General features: G+C 35.8%; 1 protein-coding gene across 1 annotated transcript in view; it reads left to right on the forward strand.

The window, feature by feature from the left end:
* The window catches only part of rasa4 (RAS p21 protein activator 4), a 58078-nt gene that overhangs the window by 24985 nt on the left and 20342 nt on the right, over positions 1–12751 (forward strand). Inside the window, exons 8-14 of the mRNA XM_081366906.1 lie at positions 1970–2061; positions 7464–7581; positions 8087–8240; positions 8421–8485; positions 10164–10276; positions 10371–10563; positions 12430–12567. Of these exons, the coding sequence (XP_081223032.1) occupies positions 1970–2061; positions 7464–7581; positions 8087–8240; positions 8421–8485; positions 10164–10276; positions 10371–10563; positions 12430–12567 (873 nt within the window). The remainder of the gene's footprint in view (positions 1–1969; positions 2062–7463; positions 7582–8086; positions 8241–8420; positions 8486–10163; positions 10277–10370; positions 10564–12429; positions 12568–12751) is intronic.

Consider the following 12751-nt stretch of genomic DNA (forward strand, 5'->3'; position numbering starts at 1 on the left):
TGCCAGCTGTAGTAGCTCCACAACAGCACGCATCTGTGCGTTCGTTCGTTCATTCATTCATACACAGAAACGCAATTCATATTTAAACAGTATTTTTGCCAGCTGTAGTAGCTCCACAACAGCACGCATCTGTGCGTTCATTCATTCAGATTAGAACAAAGCAAACAGAACTGACCTAATTCCTCAGCGGGATCCGTTTGCTCCTTGAAATGATACTTCCAGAACTTCTGAGGTAAATTTTTGCAGGATTATTATCAAGATAGTAGTATTCCTCACAGCATCGTAAAGTACATAAGTCTGAAAGTGAACTCGCGGTGTGTGTTATCCAGCTGATGTGGGCGTTTCACAGGTTTGTTTGGATCGCCTCACATTTGCGTTTGAATAGCGCGCGCTCTCCGTGGGCGGAGCACATTAAAACTTAATTAGCTGAGATGAGAACGACTGACATCTCTCTCTTTGCATACATATTACAAAAACTGTGAATATTTGTTTTTCATAAAAATTACTTCATTTAAAAGAAGAAAATTCAAGCTTCATGCCTGTGTGACTGTATGCCTGTTTGACTGAGTATTCGCTGAGTTACAGTTCATTTTCGGACGCGTTTCAGAATTGACTTCACTGACGGAGAGTAGGCAGAACTCGCATCATGTTTATTTTTCTTTATTTGGCAAAAAGCACAACACTTTGTTTTTATTATGAGCATACACAAAAAAATACACACTAAACAGGATCGATTGATGTATAACACAAGCATATAAGATAAAAATTATTATTATTTTTTTTTTTTTTTTTGCACTCATACGGAAAAAAACGAGCCTATCGCGCCGGCGCGACAGCCGACCTCAGGGGGTTAAAAGCATATGAATGTTATTCCTGCAAGAAAAACAAATGTTAGTTGATTAATTTAAGTTGATTAATTAAAATCCACCACACTGCCTTCCCTCATATCAATATCAAATTTATTTCTAGAACACAGTTCCAGTAGTGGGATTGAATGTGACATTGAATAAGTCACTCAATAACGTCCACAATGGTTTCGGACACCCAAATGGCTGTTCCCTCAAATAGTGCCCTATTTAAAGTTTTTTGGCTTTTAGTATGAATATGTTAGCCTTGCTGTTATCTATAAGCTAGTGTGCTCCAAAAAAGTGACAAAAGTCGCATTTAGAAAACCAAACCCAATGTTGAAAATGAAAATCAGGTTGATGTCAGAATCCAACGCCAGATTGACGTTGATCTCCAACGTTGGGCAGACGTTGTATTGTGGTTGAAAATGAAAATCGCGTTGACGTCAGAAACCAACATCAGTCGTATTCTGACGTCAACCCGACTTTCATTTCCAACCAAAATGCAACCCCTGCAATCAAAATCATCCACTGACTGATGTTACTTTCTACTCAAGGACCTTGACAGATTTGTAGTGGAGTAAAAAGTACGATATTTGTCTTTCAAATGTAGTGAAGTTAAAGTAAAAAGTTTCCAGAAATAATAATACTCAAGTAAAGTACAGATACTCAAGTAAATGTACTTTGTTACTGTCCACCTCTGGTCTTAATATAATATTGTGCAAGGAACCGCATGAAAATACGTCTTTATTAATTGATAATCTGCCCCAGTAATCATAATTTTGTATGAAAAGACCTACTGCCTATAGTGTTCATTTCAGGTGAAAACTGCGGTGATTTGTATGTATTGGTAAATGTTTTGCACTTCACAAAAATGTAGGTTTTTCCAATGAGCCTGTGTTTATTTTTTGAACTTGTCAATTCAGCATATCCCAAAGTTAACAAAATAATTCAAGCATAGTCACTGTTTCATAACATTGCGTTTGTGCCTGTTTGACAGCTGTTCACTGTGACATTGCCTTTGTCACCCAATAATAAATGTTCCAATTACTGTGTTTAGCTTCGGTTGCTTTGACAGCTAATTGTCATGGCGATTGATATATGCGGCCTCTGTTTTCCTTCAGGTCCTGTTCAACATCAACAAGCTTCAGTCTGCCCAGCAAGAGGAGGGCTGGTTTCGCCTGGGGCCTGACAAATCTAAACACAGTGAATATGAGTGAGTGTATTTTGAATTGTGGCAAATATGCACACCACCTAAGCAAACCTTAAACTTTGGTTGCCACAGCAACAAGTATTCACCTTTAACGGTTGCCTGTGGCAGAGAACATTAAGCAAATGGCACAAGGACTATAAAGTACAAGGGAAAAAGTGCAACTTTCCCTAGTCTGTTCCTGGGAATTAGTCTGAGCTAACATTGGAGGATTGTTACGCACTCTTCCCACAGGCTCTCACAGCGTTACGCTTGTGTGTTCTGGTCCATGTGTTGACAGGAAGTACTAATCCTTTCCCTGGCTAAATCCTGGGATTTTTTCTGTTCATTCGCTCTGTCTCCCCCTCCACCCGGCCCTCCTCTCCACCCATAAGAGATCATTTGGCCACGTGGATTGACAGTGGGGATTATATCTCAAGCTGGCAGGAGGAGTGGGATGGAAAGGCTTATGTAAAAACTCCAGTACGGGGGATTCGGTTGGGTGGTGACCAAAGCTATGCGTCATCTGAGAGCTTGTGCGAGTATGTAGGTAGATTAAGGCAGGAAGTGTTTTCGGGTACACGGCGTGTCAGTGTGACAGACTTGTGTCCACATGGGCAAAGGAGTCATTGACATTCGTTCTGTCGTTCATTTATTTATACACTTGGGTTGATTGAACTTACCGTCCAAATCCTTTGATGAGTCATGTAGTTCAAGCTCCACATCTACACGGATATATGGATCAGGCTTGAGCACCTTTTACGCAGTGTTATGTAGACAAGGTGTAATATTGTGTAAATGTTGGAGGCAGATAAGGGAAAACGTTTTCAGCATTTGAGCATCATAAGTACAGTCTTTTTTTCCAATATTGCTAAAAATTGTACCATAATCGTATCTTCTTAAAGGCCAAAGGATTGTATTTAGGGCATACATGGACTGACTATCCATGATTTCAGGATTAACCCTCATGTACTGCCGAGATGAACTTGTTTGGGGTCACGGATTGACTTTATTGTCCTAAAATGCAGGGATTTTAAGTGTAAAAATAACATAACTAATTCCAAAATTATAGGGTTGGTTTACCTAAAAAATTTAAATTCTGTCATCATTTACTCCCCCTCATGTCGTTCCAAACCTGTTTGACTTTTTTTCTTCCTTGGAACATAAAATAAGACATTTCGAAGAAAGATTTTTGGTTCCCATTTACTTACATTACATTTTTTGACCAGTAGAATTCAAAATGAACATTCTTTCTAAATATCTCCTTTATGTTCCAAATAAGAAAGAAAGTCATACATGATTGGAACAACATGAGTGTGAGTAAATTATGAAATTTTCATTTTTGAGTGGAAACTATCACTTTAACCTCTTTTTTTTCACTGCAAACTCTTGTAATTTGTCATTTAATCATTTAATCTTACCTAATCTAAACCAATTTGACAGATATTATTAAGCCACTAAACCAAAATTACTTTGATTAATTTGACTTAATATGAACTATAACTTCAAATTATAGTTTTTTAGTTATAAACTTATTATATTCAACTTTAAAAGATTAGGAAAATCCTAAGATTTAAAGTTTAAATATAATACTTCAATGTTAAGTTGTTTGGGCTATTCAAAAGACCTTGGGCTCTCTAAGACCTCAAACAGAACATGCAGGTTAATTTTGTTCAAGTATTTTATCAAAATAAAAACAGTGGTAAAAACAGTGGTATATGCATTGTGAATCTAATCTGACAATGACAATTCATTGCAAAACGCATCAATTACCAGAAATTAAAAATGGAGCTAAATCTACACTGCCGTTCAAAAGTTTGGGTTTGGTAAGATTTTGTTTGTTTGTTTGTTTTCTTATGCTCACCTAGGCTGTATGTATTTGATCAAAAATACAATAAAACAGTAATATTGTGAAATAGTATTACAGTTTAAAACAACTGTTTTGCATGTGACTATATTTGATGTAAATATTCTAAACTATATTATATAATAGGTTATCGCAATTTTTTTTCCAAAATTGGCAGATTTCGTTTGCCATAAATATGCTGATGCACAACCGTCTGTTCCTTCATAACAGTTTTTACTTTTTTTCTACTCTGACCAGATTTAAAAAACAAGATGGGAATTAAAATGTCACGGCCAATCCTGAACAAAGGATTATTTGACTCTAGGTTTTTGCCCACATGCAATAAAAAAGCACTGTTTGATAATCATCTCTGAGTAATCATGTCCCTATATCTATTTGCATCATCTGAGATATTGTTATGAACTTATTTTTATATTTCGTGAGGATACCCTAGAAGTAATTAGTGATTTTTCGGTAAGAGTTTAGTTTTATTTTTTTCATTCTGATGTCATCCTGATGAATGGAGTTTTCCATTAAGCTCCTATAATCTCTCGCTCCCCTTGGGTGATCCGCTCTCATCTCAGTGAACAAATCAAGCTGTTGTTGTTTTTGTTTATTTTCTCTTTCTCCTCTTTTCACTCCCTCACCGTCTTCTTCCTGATTGGATTTTTGACGGCCCACCATCTGTTGCCTGCTGTTCAGTGACTGGCTGTTATGGTGGCACTCGCCACACATACACACACAGACTCTCTTCCAATTCCCACCTTCCCTCGAGTATTTCCCGTCTTTACAGTGAGAGAGCATGTGGCGTATGGAGAGACTGAATGTATAAGTTACGAAAAATGAATGCTAATACCATCTCCATTGCAAAATAATATTTAGATGTTTGGAACGGCACATGGATTTAAGTGAGTCATATCGTGAGTGACAAATCTATTTTTCTTTATCTTTCAATATATTAAGTTCCCACAGTTCTTCAGATCCTCCAGTGAACAGAAATGTTAGCAAAAAATGACTTGTTTAATTCTAAGATGATAGATCTTAAACAGGGTAGTGCCATATTTAAATTGACAGGAATAAAAATAAGGCTGTGGGAAATAGAAGTATAGTGTGTTCAATTTATTGTACTGTAGTTTAACAACTTTCCGATTGTTTATTCCAGTTGATGAGACATCTTACTAAAAATCCCCAAATTCCATAAAACAGTTTTGAAAGTTAAAAAAATTCCGTCATCTAGGACCTTCATGTTGTCTGTTGGCCATAAATGGTCATAAATGGTTATAAAACTTAAAGGGAAAGTTCACCCAAAAATGAAAATTCTGTCATCCTTTACTCACCCTCAAGTTGGGTGAACTATCCCTTTAAGGCAAGACAGGCAAAACCATTGTTTGGTCAATTTGGAGATTTTGGTCAATTTTGCGTTCATAATATCTTCTTTTTAGACTAGTGGAAAGAAAACATCCAGTACAGACATTTAAGTGTTTATTTTATTACACCTTTTTTTTATTTGCGTCTGTAGAGTTCAATTACAATACATATATTTAAAGGCTGTTTTTTCAAAATTATTTTTTTTCCCTCGTGCACTGTGCCAGAAATCTCCACTTCAGTAGCACTGACATACATCAGATCAGACTTTACAATTTTATTTATTCCTAAAAATATGGAGAATTACTTTTTTTGTCCTATAGCCAAATTGAAAGTTTTTTCTAATTTATGGTGTGATAAACAGAGATATGGAGATATCCAGATATTGGAGATATCCAAATAAATATAAATCCAAATAAATCCAAATATAAAAACACTGAACTCTAATATATCAGCACAATAAAACAATAATTTTTGAACTTGGCTTTATCCAATGTTCAGATCATCGTTCTTATTTCTTAGTGCATACTGAGTTTTTCTTTCTAGTCTTGAGTAATTCTCCCGTATTCATCAGAGCAGTGATTTCATGGGCCCGGGGACAAATTTCACCCCATGAGTAGACTATACCACAATGGATCTTAGTGGAACCCCCTTTTCCCAGGGACAGTCACATTCTTGGTTGTCCCCCTTTGTATCCTGTACCCTTTGCCAATTAAACAGGTACAACTCTTGCAACCTTCCTCCAGCCACCATGTGTGGTTGTTATAAACCAATATGTGGTTTGTGAGTTCTACATGTAAAGGGAAGCAATTAAAAGAAACAGAAAACAGGTCAACATTTACATCACAGCACCGATTAGGCCGTTCAGAGTAGGCTACTCATGGTTGAGTAAACACATTATCAGTTTATGCTTGTGTTGTGTGTAAACTAAACACTGATGCTCAACAAACTGAAACTCTGATTTAAAACCTAGTGAGCTGTGCAGAAGCAGTATATTAACCTATATTATATTAAATATCATAGGCCTATAAAGATGTAACTTAGAAAGATAGTTCACCCAAAAATGTATATTTATATTTTTGGATGAACTATACCTTTAATTGTGCCATTTTATAACATATTTTGGCCATATTCTAACAGCATCATATACATGTATGTATCCTTCATGGATAAGTGAATCCCAGAATGCACTTGCAGGTTGTGGATGAGATAAGCAAAATGTTAATTATAAATACATTTATGAATAGTAATAAATTAACTTATCATTCACTTTATTGCAACATGAATACTGTTAGTAAAATTGTTTTATTAAACGCATTAATAAAAGGATTCATAAAATATTTAAATATCTTGTTCAGTCATGAAACTATGCCGTTCTTTACATGCAATCTGCTAGCAATCATTTATTACACGGCACAAGCTGATTGGCCTCTGCTGATTCTCAGCCAATGAGATTGCACGCTCAATATATAAAAAAAGTCTGGTTCAGTGTTCGCTGTAAGCTGGTCCTGCTGGTTCAGAGTTCCTCTGTTGTCATGAACCAAATATTATTAAAATTACTCCAAAATTAATTAAATGTATTAATTAAACGGAATATTTAACTGCTACCTAATATTAGTATGTAATATGTAAAATTGAGCATTTTGCAGTTAGAATCTATTGAAATCAGTTGAGTTGTGTATAAATAAAACTGAGGATTGTTTTATTTGTGTAGTTATTCTGCTTTACGAGTTTCTGACCGGTTGGACACTGCCTACGTGAACAGTAGGGTTTGCGAGCAGAGCTTGAATAGATTGTACAGCTGTAGCCGAGAGCCATTTTTACTTCATCCATTTCTGAAGCCAAAATTGTCTCTAAATGCTTGCCTCAATATTGTGTTTTTCAGTTGGGTGTCCTCATTTTCTGTTCCATCATGACAGAGTTAGAAAACACAGCCACCCACATTTACAGTAATAACATTTACTGTTTGTCTTTTTACGTATCGCTGAACAGAACAGGGTCCTTAATGGAGTCATTCTGCCTAATATTGTTTGTCTCCCATGCTGTGCTTTACTTCCTGGAAAGGTTTCACTGTGTTATCTTCCTTATGAGTAATGTTTTCTTATGTGAAACTACAGGTTATGGGTATAAAAATCCCATTTTAATTGGAAAAAGAGGGGCTGTACAGTATGCCAGTAACCTAATATAGTATTATTGCGTTTCTCTTATTCTTTCCTAGAGGAACTCTGGGTTCTCTGCGGCTTCAGCTTCGGCTTCGAGACGAGGTCGTGTTGCCATCCAGCCATTACAAGCCACTCACAGAGCTACTCAGCCAGTCGGTCGGCTCTCAGCTCAACGTGAGTCTGATGCCATTTGGACTGAGCCTTATCTCAGGGAATATGCCTGTGCATTATCTCTTGAATTCACATGGCATATTCCTCATAACAAGATAACAAGACATAATTCGCTGTATGGGTTGCGAAATGCAGCACTCGTTGTTATCTGATCTCATTTGTATGCATGTGATGGATACTCTACTCGTGCCTGCAAATGTTAAAGAGGCAGGTCACCTAAAAAAATTCGCACATCATTTACTCATCCTTACAGTGTCTGATAATATTCTGTAAAACGTTCTCTTTTCCATATGTTTTTTGTTCCAAAGTCATACTGGGTATAAACAAGAGGGTGAATAAATTATGACAGAATATTCTATTTTGAGTAAAATGATGCTGCAAATTAAAACAAACAACAAAGCATGTTGACTATGACAAATGGGTTATTGTTTTAGCTCACAGTGTTGTAGATATTTAAAGCTCACTTAAGCATAACCTCATTTGACTGAAATGACTGTGTTAATTGTAGGGGAACTGGCCTGATTTCATCATGCTGATTGATGAGACCACTACAGCTGAGAGCAGACAGGAAGTAGCTAATAATCTGGTGAAGCTGTTTTTGGGTCAAGGGCTTGTCAAGGAGTTCTTGGATGTTCTGTTCAAACTGGAACTGGATAAGACTAGTAAGCAAATAAGAAAACAAAAATATTATGTGTGTGTTTGTGTGTGTGTATATATATATATATAATTATCTGTTTATTTTGAATTATTTTGGTAACACCTGTATTAGCAAAAACCTTTCTAAATCTTATGTGCATTGTGATGCCTATTGATGGTATGATGATGTTGTTGTTATCCTTCAGCTGAACCCAACACACTGTTCCGCAGTAATTCATTAGCATCCAAGTCTATGGAATCATTTTTGAAGGTAAATACGCTTTTTAATATACATGCATTAAGGTGACCTGATTACTGAAATGGAAACTATGGACACTTGTTATTATTCATTAATTCAAAAACAAAACACAAACAAACAGGGAGAATTTGTCAGGACTATGTTTGGTTCATTTTGTTCTGTTTTGGTTTCGTTTTTACTCTGTTCCCTGTTACGGTTTGCCTGAATTTGTTCTGCTAGTTTGTTTCCATATCATTAGTTTCCGCACGCCTGTTGTTAGTTCTGTTAATCACACTGTGTATTTAAGCCCTTAGTTCCTCTCAGTTCTTTGTTCAGTCTCGTATTTCTATTATGTGGTTGTTTTCTTTCACGATTCCTGAGTTCTCCTGCGGTTTTTCCGAGTTATATTGTAATCAAGAGTTTTTCCCTATAGACGTGCGCATTACTACAGTCACACCAGCAAACCGTTACAATTTTTTTTTTTTTTTATATGCTGTTCCATATGCTGTAAAGCTGGGGTGAACTCTATGGAGAGAGGATCCAAATTCATACATACATTTGATAATAGTAATGACTGAAATATACAAAGCATAGGAACTAGTAAACTACTAAAACAGAACTGAGCAAACCTAACAAACCACCATAGATTAGAGGATTAGAGCCAACAAAAAAGGCACTGGGGCACACAGGAAATGCAGAACACTATTATTATAATTAATAACTATTAAGATGTTTTTGGGACATAATGACCCTAACTTGGTTTTAATACAATTAAATTCACCAGAATCACACTATGAAAAACAGTAAATAGAAACCATTGCAAAACAGTATTTTATTATAACAAAATTATGACTTTACAGAAACAAATTACAAAAGTAAAACAAAATAAATATGAAAAAGAAGATATGACAAATAAAACTGTAACATTTTCTAATTGTATTTAATATTTTCACTTTCAGAAACAGTGAATATACTGTATATTGTAAATACAACAATTAAACTTTTTTTCAAAATTATGTTTCTGTATCCCAAATTTGGCTCATTATTTTGTATTTTAGGTTCATTTTGAGCATAAAGTTTGGGCTTTCTGCAAATGTAATTGTTGCAATTGTAATTATTATTATTGTTTTTTTATTATTCTTATCAGGGTGTACTATCACTCTTGAAGTTAAGATGTGTATGTGAAAATTACTGCATTTAAAAGTGTGCGCAAAACAGTCCCACACCCTATTCAGGGCCTGTTATATGGCAAAAACCGAGACTGTTCCCGGAAAACAAGGAAGTCTGGTCACCCTGATTTGTGTTGCATGTGTTATAATTGTACAGAAATCTTTGAACTAATTTAAAGTGAATATGAAAGCCATTCCTTTGACTTGCAGCATAAAGTTTGATCCTCATTATTTATTCTAGCCAAGAACTGCCCACTTAGACAGAAAGGGACCATCTTACATTTAGAGAAAAGATTGCAAAGACACACATAAACACATTGATGGATAAATATTCAAGACCAGAATCAAGACCAGGAGCATGCATTTAGAAATAAAAAAGGGGCTTAATTTGGATTTATTGTTCAATTTAACTTTATTGTTAAATTTAACCAGCTTAAACCTCCTGCTGTTTTATTATATTTTATTCCAGTTTTCATGATTTGATTATGTGCAATATTACGCAAAGGCACCTTTGACTTTTGTCTTCATTTTTCTCACTGCAGGTGGCTGGCATGCAATATCTGCACAGGCTTCTGGGCCCCATAATAAACCGAATATTTGAAGAAAAGAAATATGTAGAACTGGACCCCAGTAAAGTAGAACTGAAAGAGGCAGGGTAAGACAACTATGACTCATGGATTACATTTGACATTTTTATGGTTCAAAAAGTCAATTTCTCAGAATTTTTCCTGGGTTTTCTGGTATTACAGGTGTGCAGGTTTGCACCGTCAGCAGACTGAGTCTGATATTATTCAGCAGAGCTCCAGCCTCCTGCAGTCATACCTGTCTGAGCTGCTCACCTCCATCCTGCAGTCGGCCTCCTACTGTCCGCTGCTCATCTGCCAGGCTTTCCATCAGCTCTACCTCAGAGTGCAGAAACGCTTCCCTGACCCAGAGTACCGGGTCAGTGATATTCACTTTTCATAAACATTATTTAAAGGGTCATTCCGGGACATTCTGGATTCACAAGGTGTGTCCTAGTGTCCCAACAGTTAACTACAAATGTAATTATGTCCAGTTTTCATCTGTTATACCATCCCATTTTTGCCTGGTAAAAATAAAAAAATGTCCAAAAAAATCCCATAGGCTTACAAGGACAGGAAGGACTGGTTCAAACTTTAGAATATTTCGCAGACTCAATGGTGGACTATTTTGGACCGTTTTCAAATTAGACATTAAAGGGATAGTTCACCCAAACATAAAAATAATGTCATCATTTGCTCAACCTTATGTCATTCCAGACCTGAATGACTGTATGACTTTCTTGTATCTGCAGAACAAAAAAGCTGATTTTTTTAAAAAACAAATGTCTCTGTTTTGAATCCATACAATGAAAGTCAGCGGTGTCGTTTTAGACCCCATTGACTTTTATTCAAAAGAGTTCAAAATATCCTCTTTTGCATTCCACATACAAAAAAGGCATACAGGTTTGGAAATAAGTGAATTTAGCTACAAACAGCAGTGCTGAATGAATCCGCATCGGTTGAGTGAATAATTCAATGACTCACTCATAAAGATATGCACTTGCTTCATTCCTGAATGAATCAGCCAATTTGAACAAATTGGTTGAGTGAATAATTCAATGACTCACTCATAAAGACATGCACTTGCTTCATTTCTGAATGAATCAGCCAATTTGAACAAATTGGTTGAGTGAATAATTCAATGACTCACTTATAAAGACAGGCACTTGCTTCATTTCTGAATGAATCAGCCGATTTGAACAAATTGGTTGAGTGAATAATTCAATGACTCACTCATAAAGACAGGCACTTGCTTCATTCCTGAATGAATCAGCCAATTTGAACAAATTGGTTGAGTGAATAATTCAATGACTCACTTATAAAGACAGGCACTTGCTTCATTTCTGAATGAATCAGCCAATTTGAACAAATCGGTTGAGTGAATAATTCAATGACTCACTCATAAAGATAGGCACTTGCTTCATTTCTGAATGAATCAGCCAATTTGAACAAATTGGTTGAGTGAATAATTCAATGACTCACTTATAAAGACAGGCACTTGCTTCATTTCTGAATGAATCAGCCAATTTTAACAAATTGGTTGAGTGAATAATTCAATGACTCACTCATGAAGACAGGCACTTGCTTCATTCCTGAATGAATCAGCCAATTTGAACAAATCAGTTGAAAAAATTATTCAACTGCTGTGTCTCATTTCAAAGGCTGTGTCCTCCGGAGGTTGCATTTGTAAGCCGCATAAGTCATAGAGGCTGCCTCATTTCAGTTAAGTATATTCCAAAGTCATAAAGAAATGACAATTTACACCTCACAAGGAATAACGGTCAATTTCATAATGGTTACTTTTCGGAAATGAGACATCCTTGATGACGTATGCGGCCAACAAATGGGACGCAGCCTTCAAAATGAGACACAGCTAATGACTCACTCATTAAGACAGCGACTTGCCGCCACCTACTGATGGTTTAAATTTCTTATTTAAGTATAATTTCATTTTTTCCTCATTTGAAATTTTTATTTTTTAACATTTTATATTTAAAACATTATTCTCGTAACATTTATGAAATTGTAATTGAAGTATTATTTCATGCATTCAAAGATGGATTTTGTAGGATACTGGTTTCATTTGATTGGTATCAGCCCTAGTCCCTAGTGTCTTAATATTCTAATATAATTTATTAATTAAATTTAACAATTTGACAAATGATCACACATACATTTAATTAGGTTAGAATTGCAACATTTAGATCATAGTTTTTTTATCACCTGGTTGTATATTTTTCCTCAGAAGGTGAAGTTCATTGCTGTGACCAGCTTCCTGTGTCTGCGGTTCATCTCACCTGCCATCATGTCTCCAAAATTATTTCACCTGCGTGAGAAACATGCTGATGCCCGTACGAGCCGCACACTCCTGCTACTTGCCAAAGTATGACCAGTTTTCAAGGAATCCATTGTTGTGAATACTAGTAACATATCAGCTGAAAAGACATAGTATCATTGTCCAGCTGTTACATGTCTTTAACGTAACACAAATCAAGCTCAGATCCTTTCAGTTAATTGAGAATAAGGTTTTGCACTCACTGTCACAATAACATTAACTATTTAGGTCA

The sequence above is a fragment of the Scardinius erythrophthalmus genome, assembly GCF_964197995.2.
Source record: "Scardinius erythrophthalmus genome assembly, chromosome: 5".
NCBI classification, from domain to species: domain Eukaryota; kingdom Metazoa; phylum Chordata; class Actinopteri; order Cypriniformes; family Leuciscidae; genus Scardinius; species Scardinius erythrophthalmus.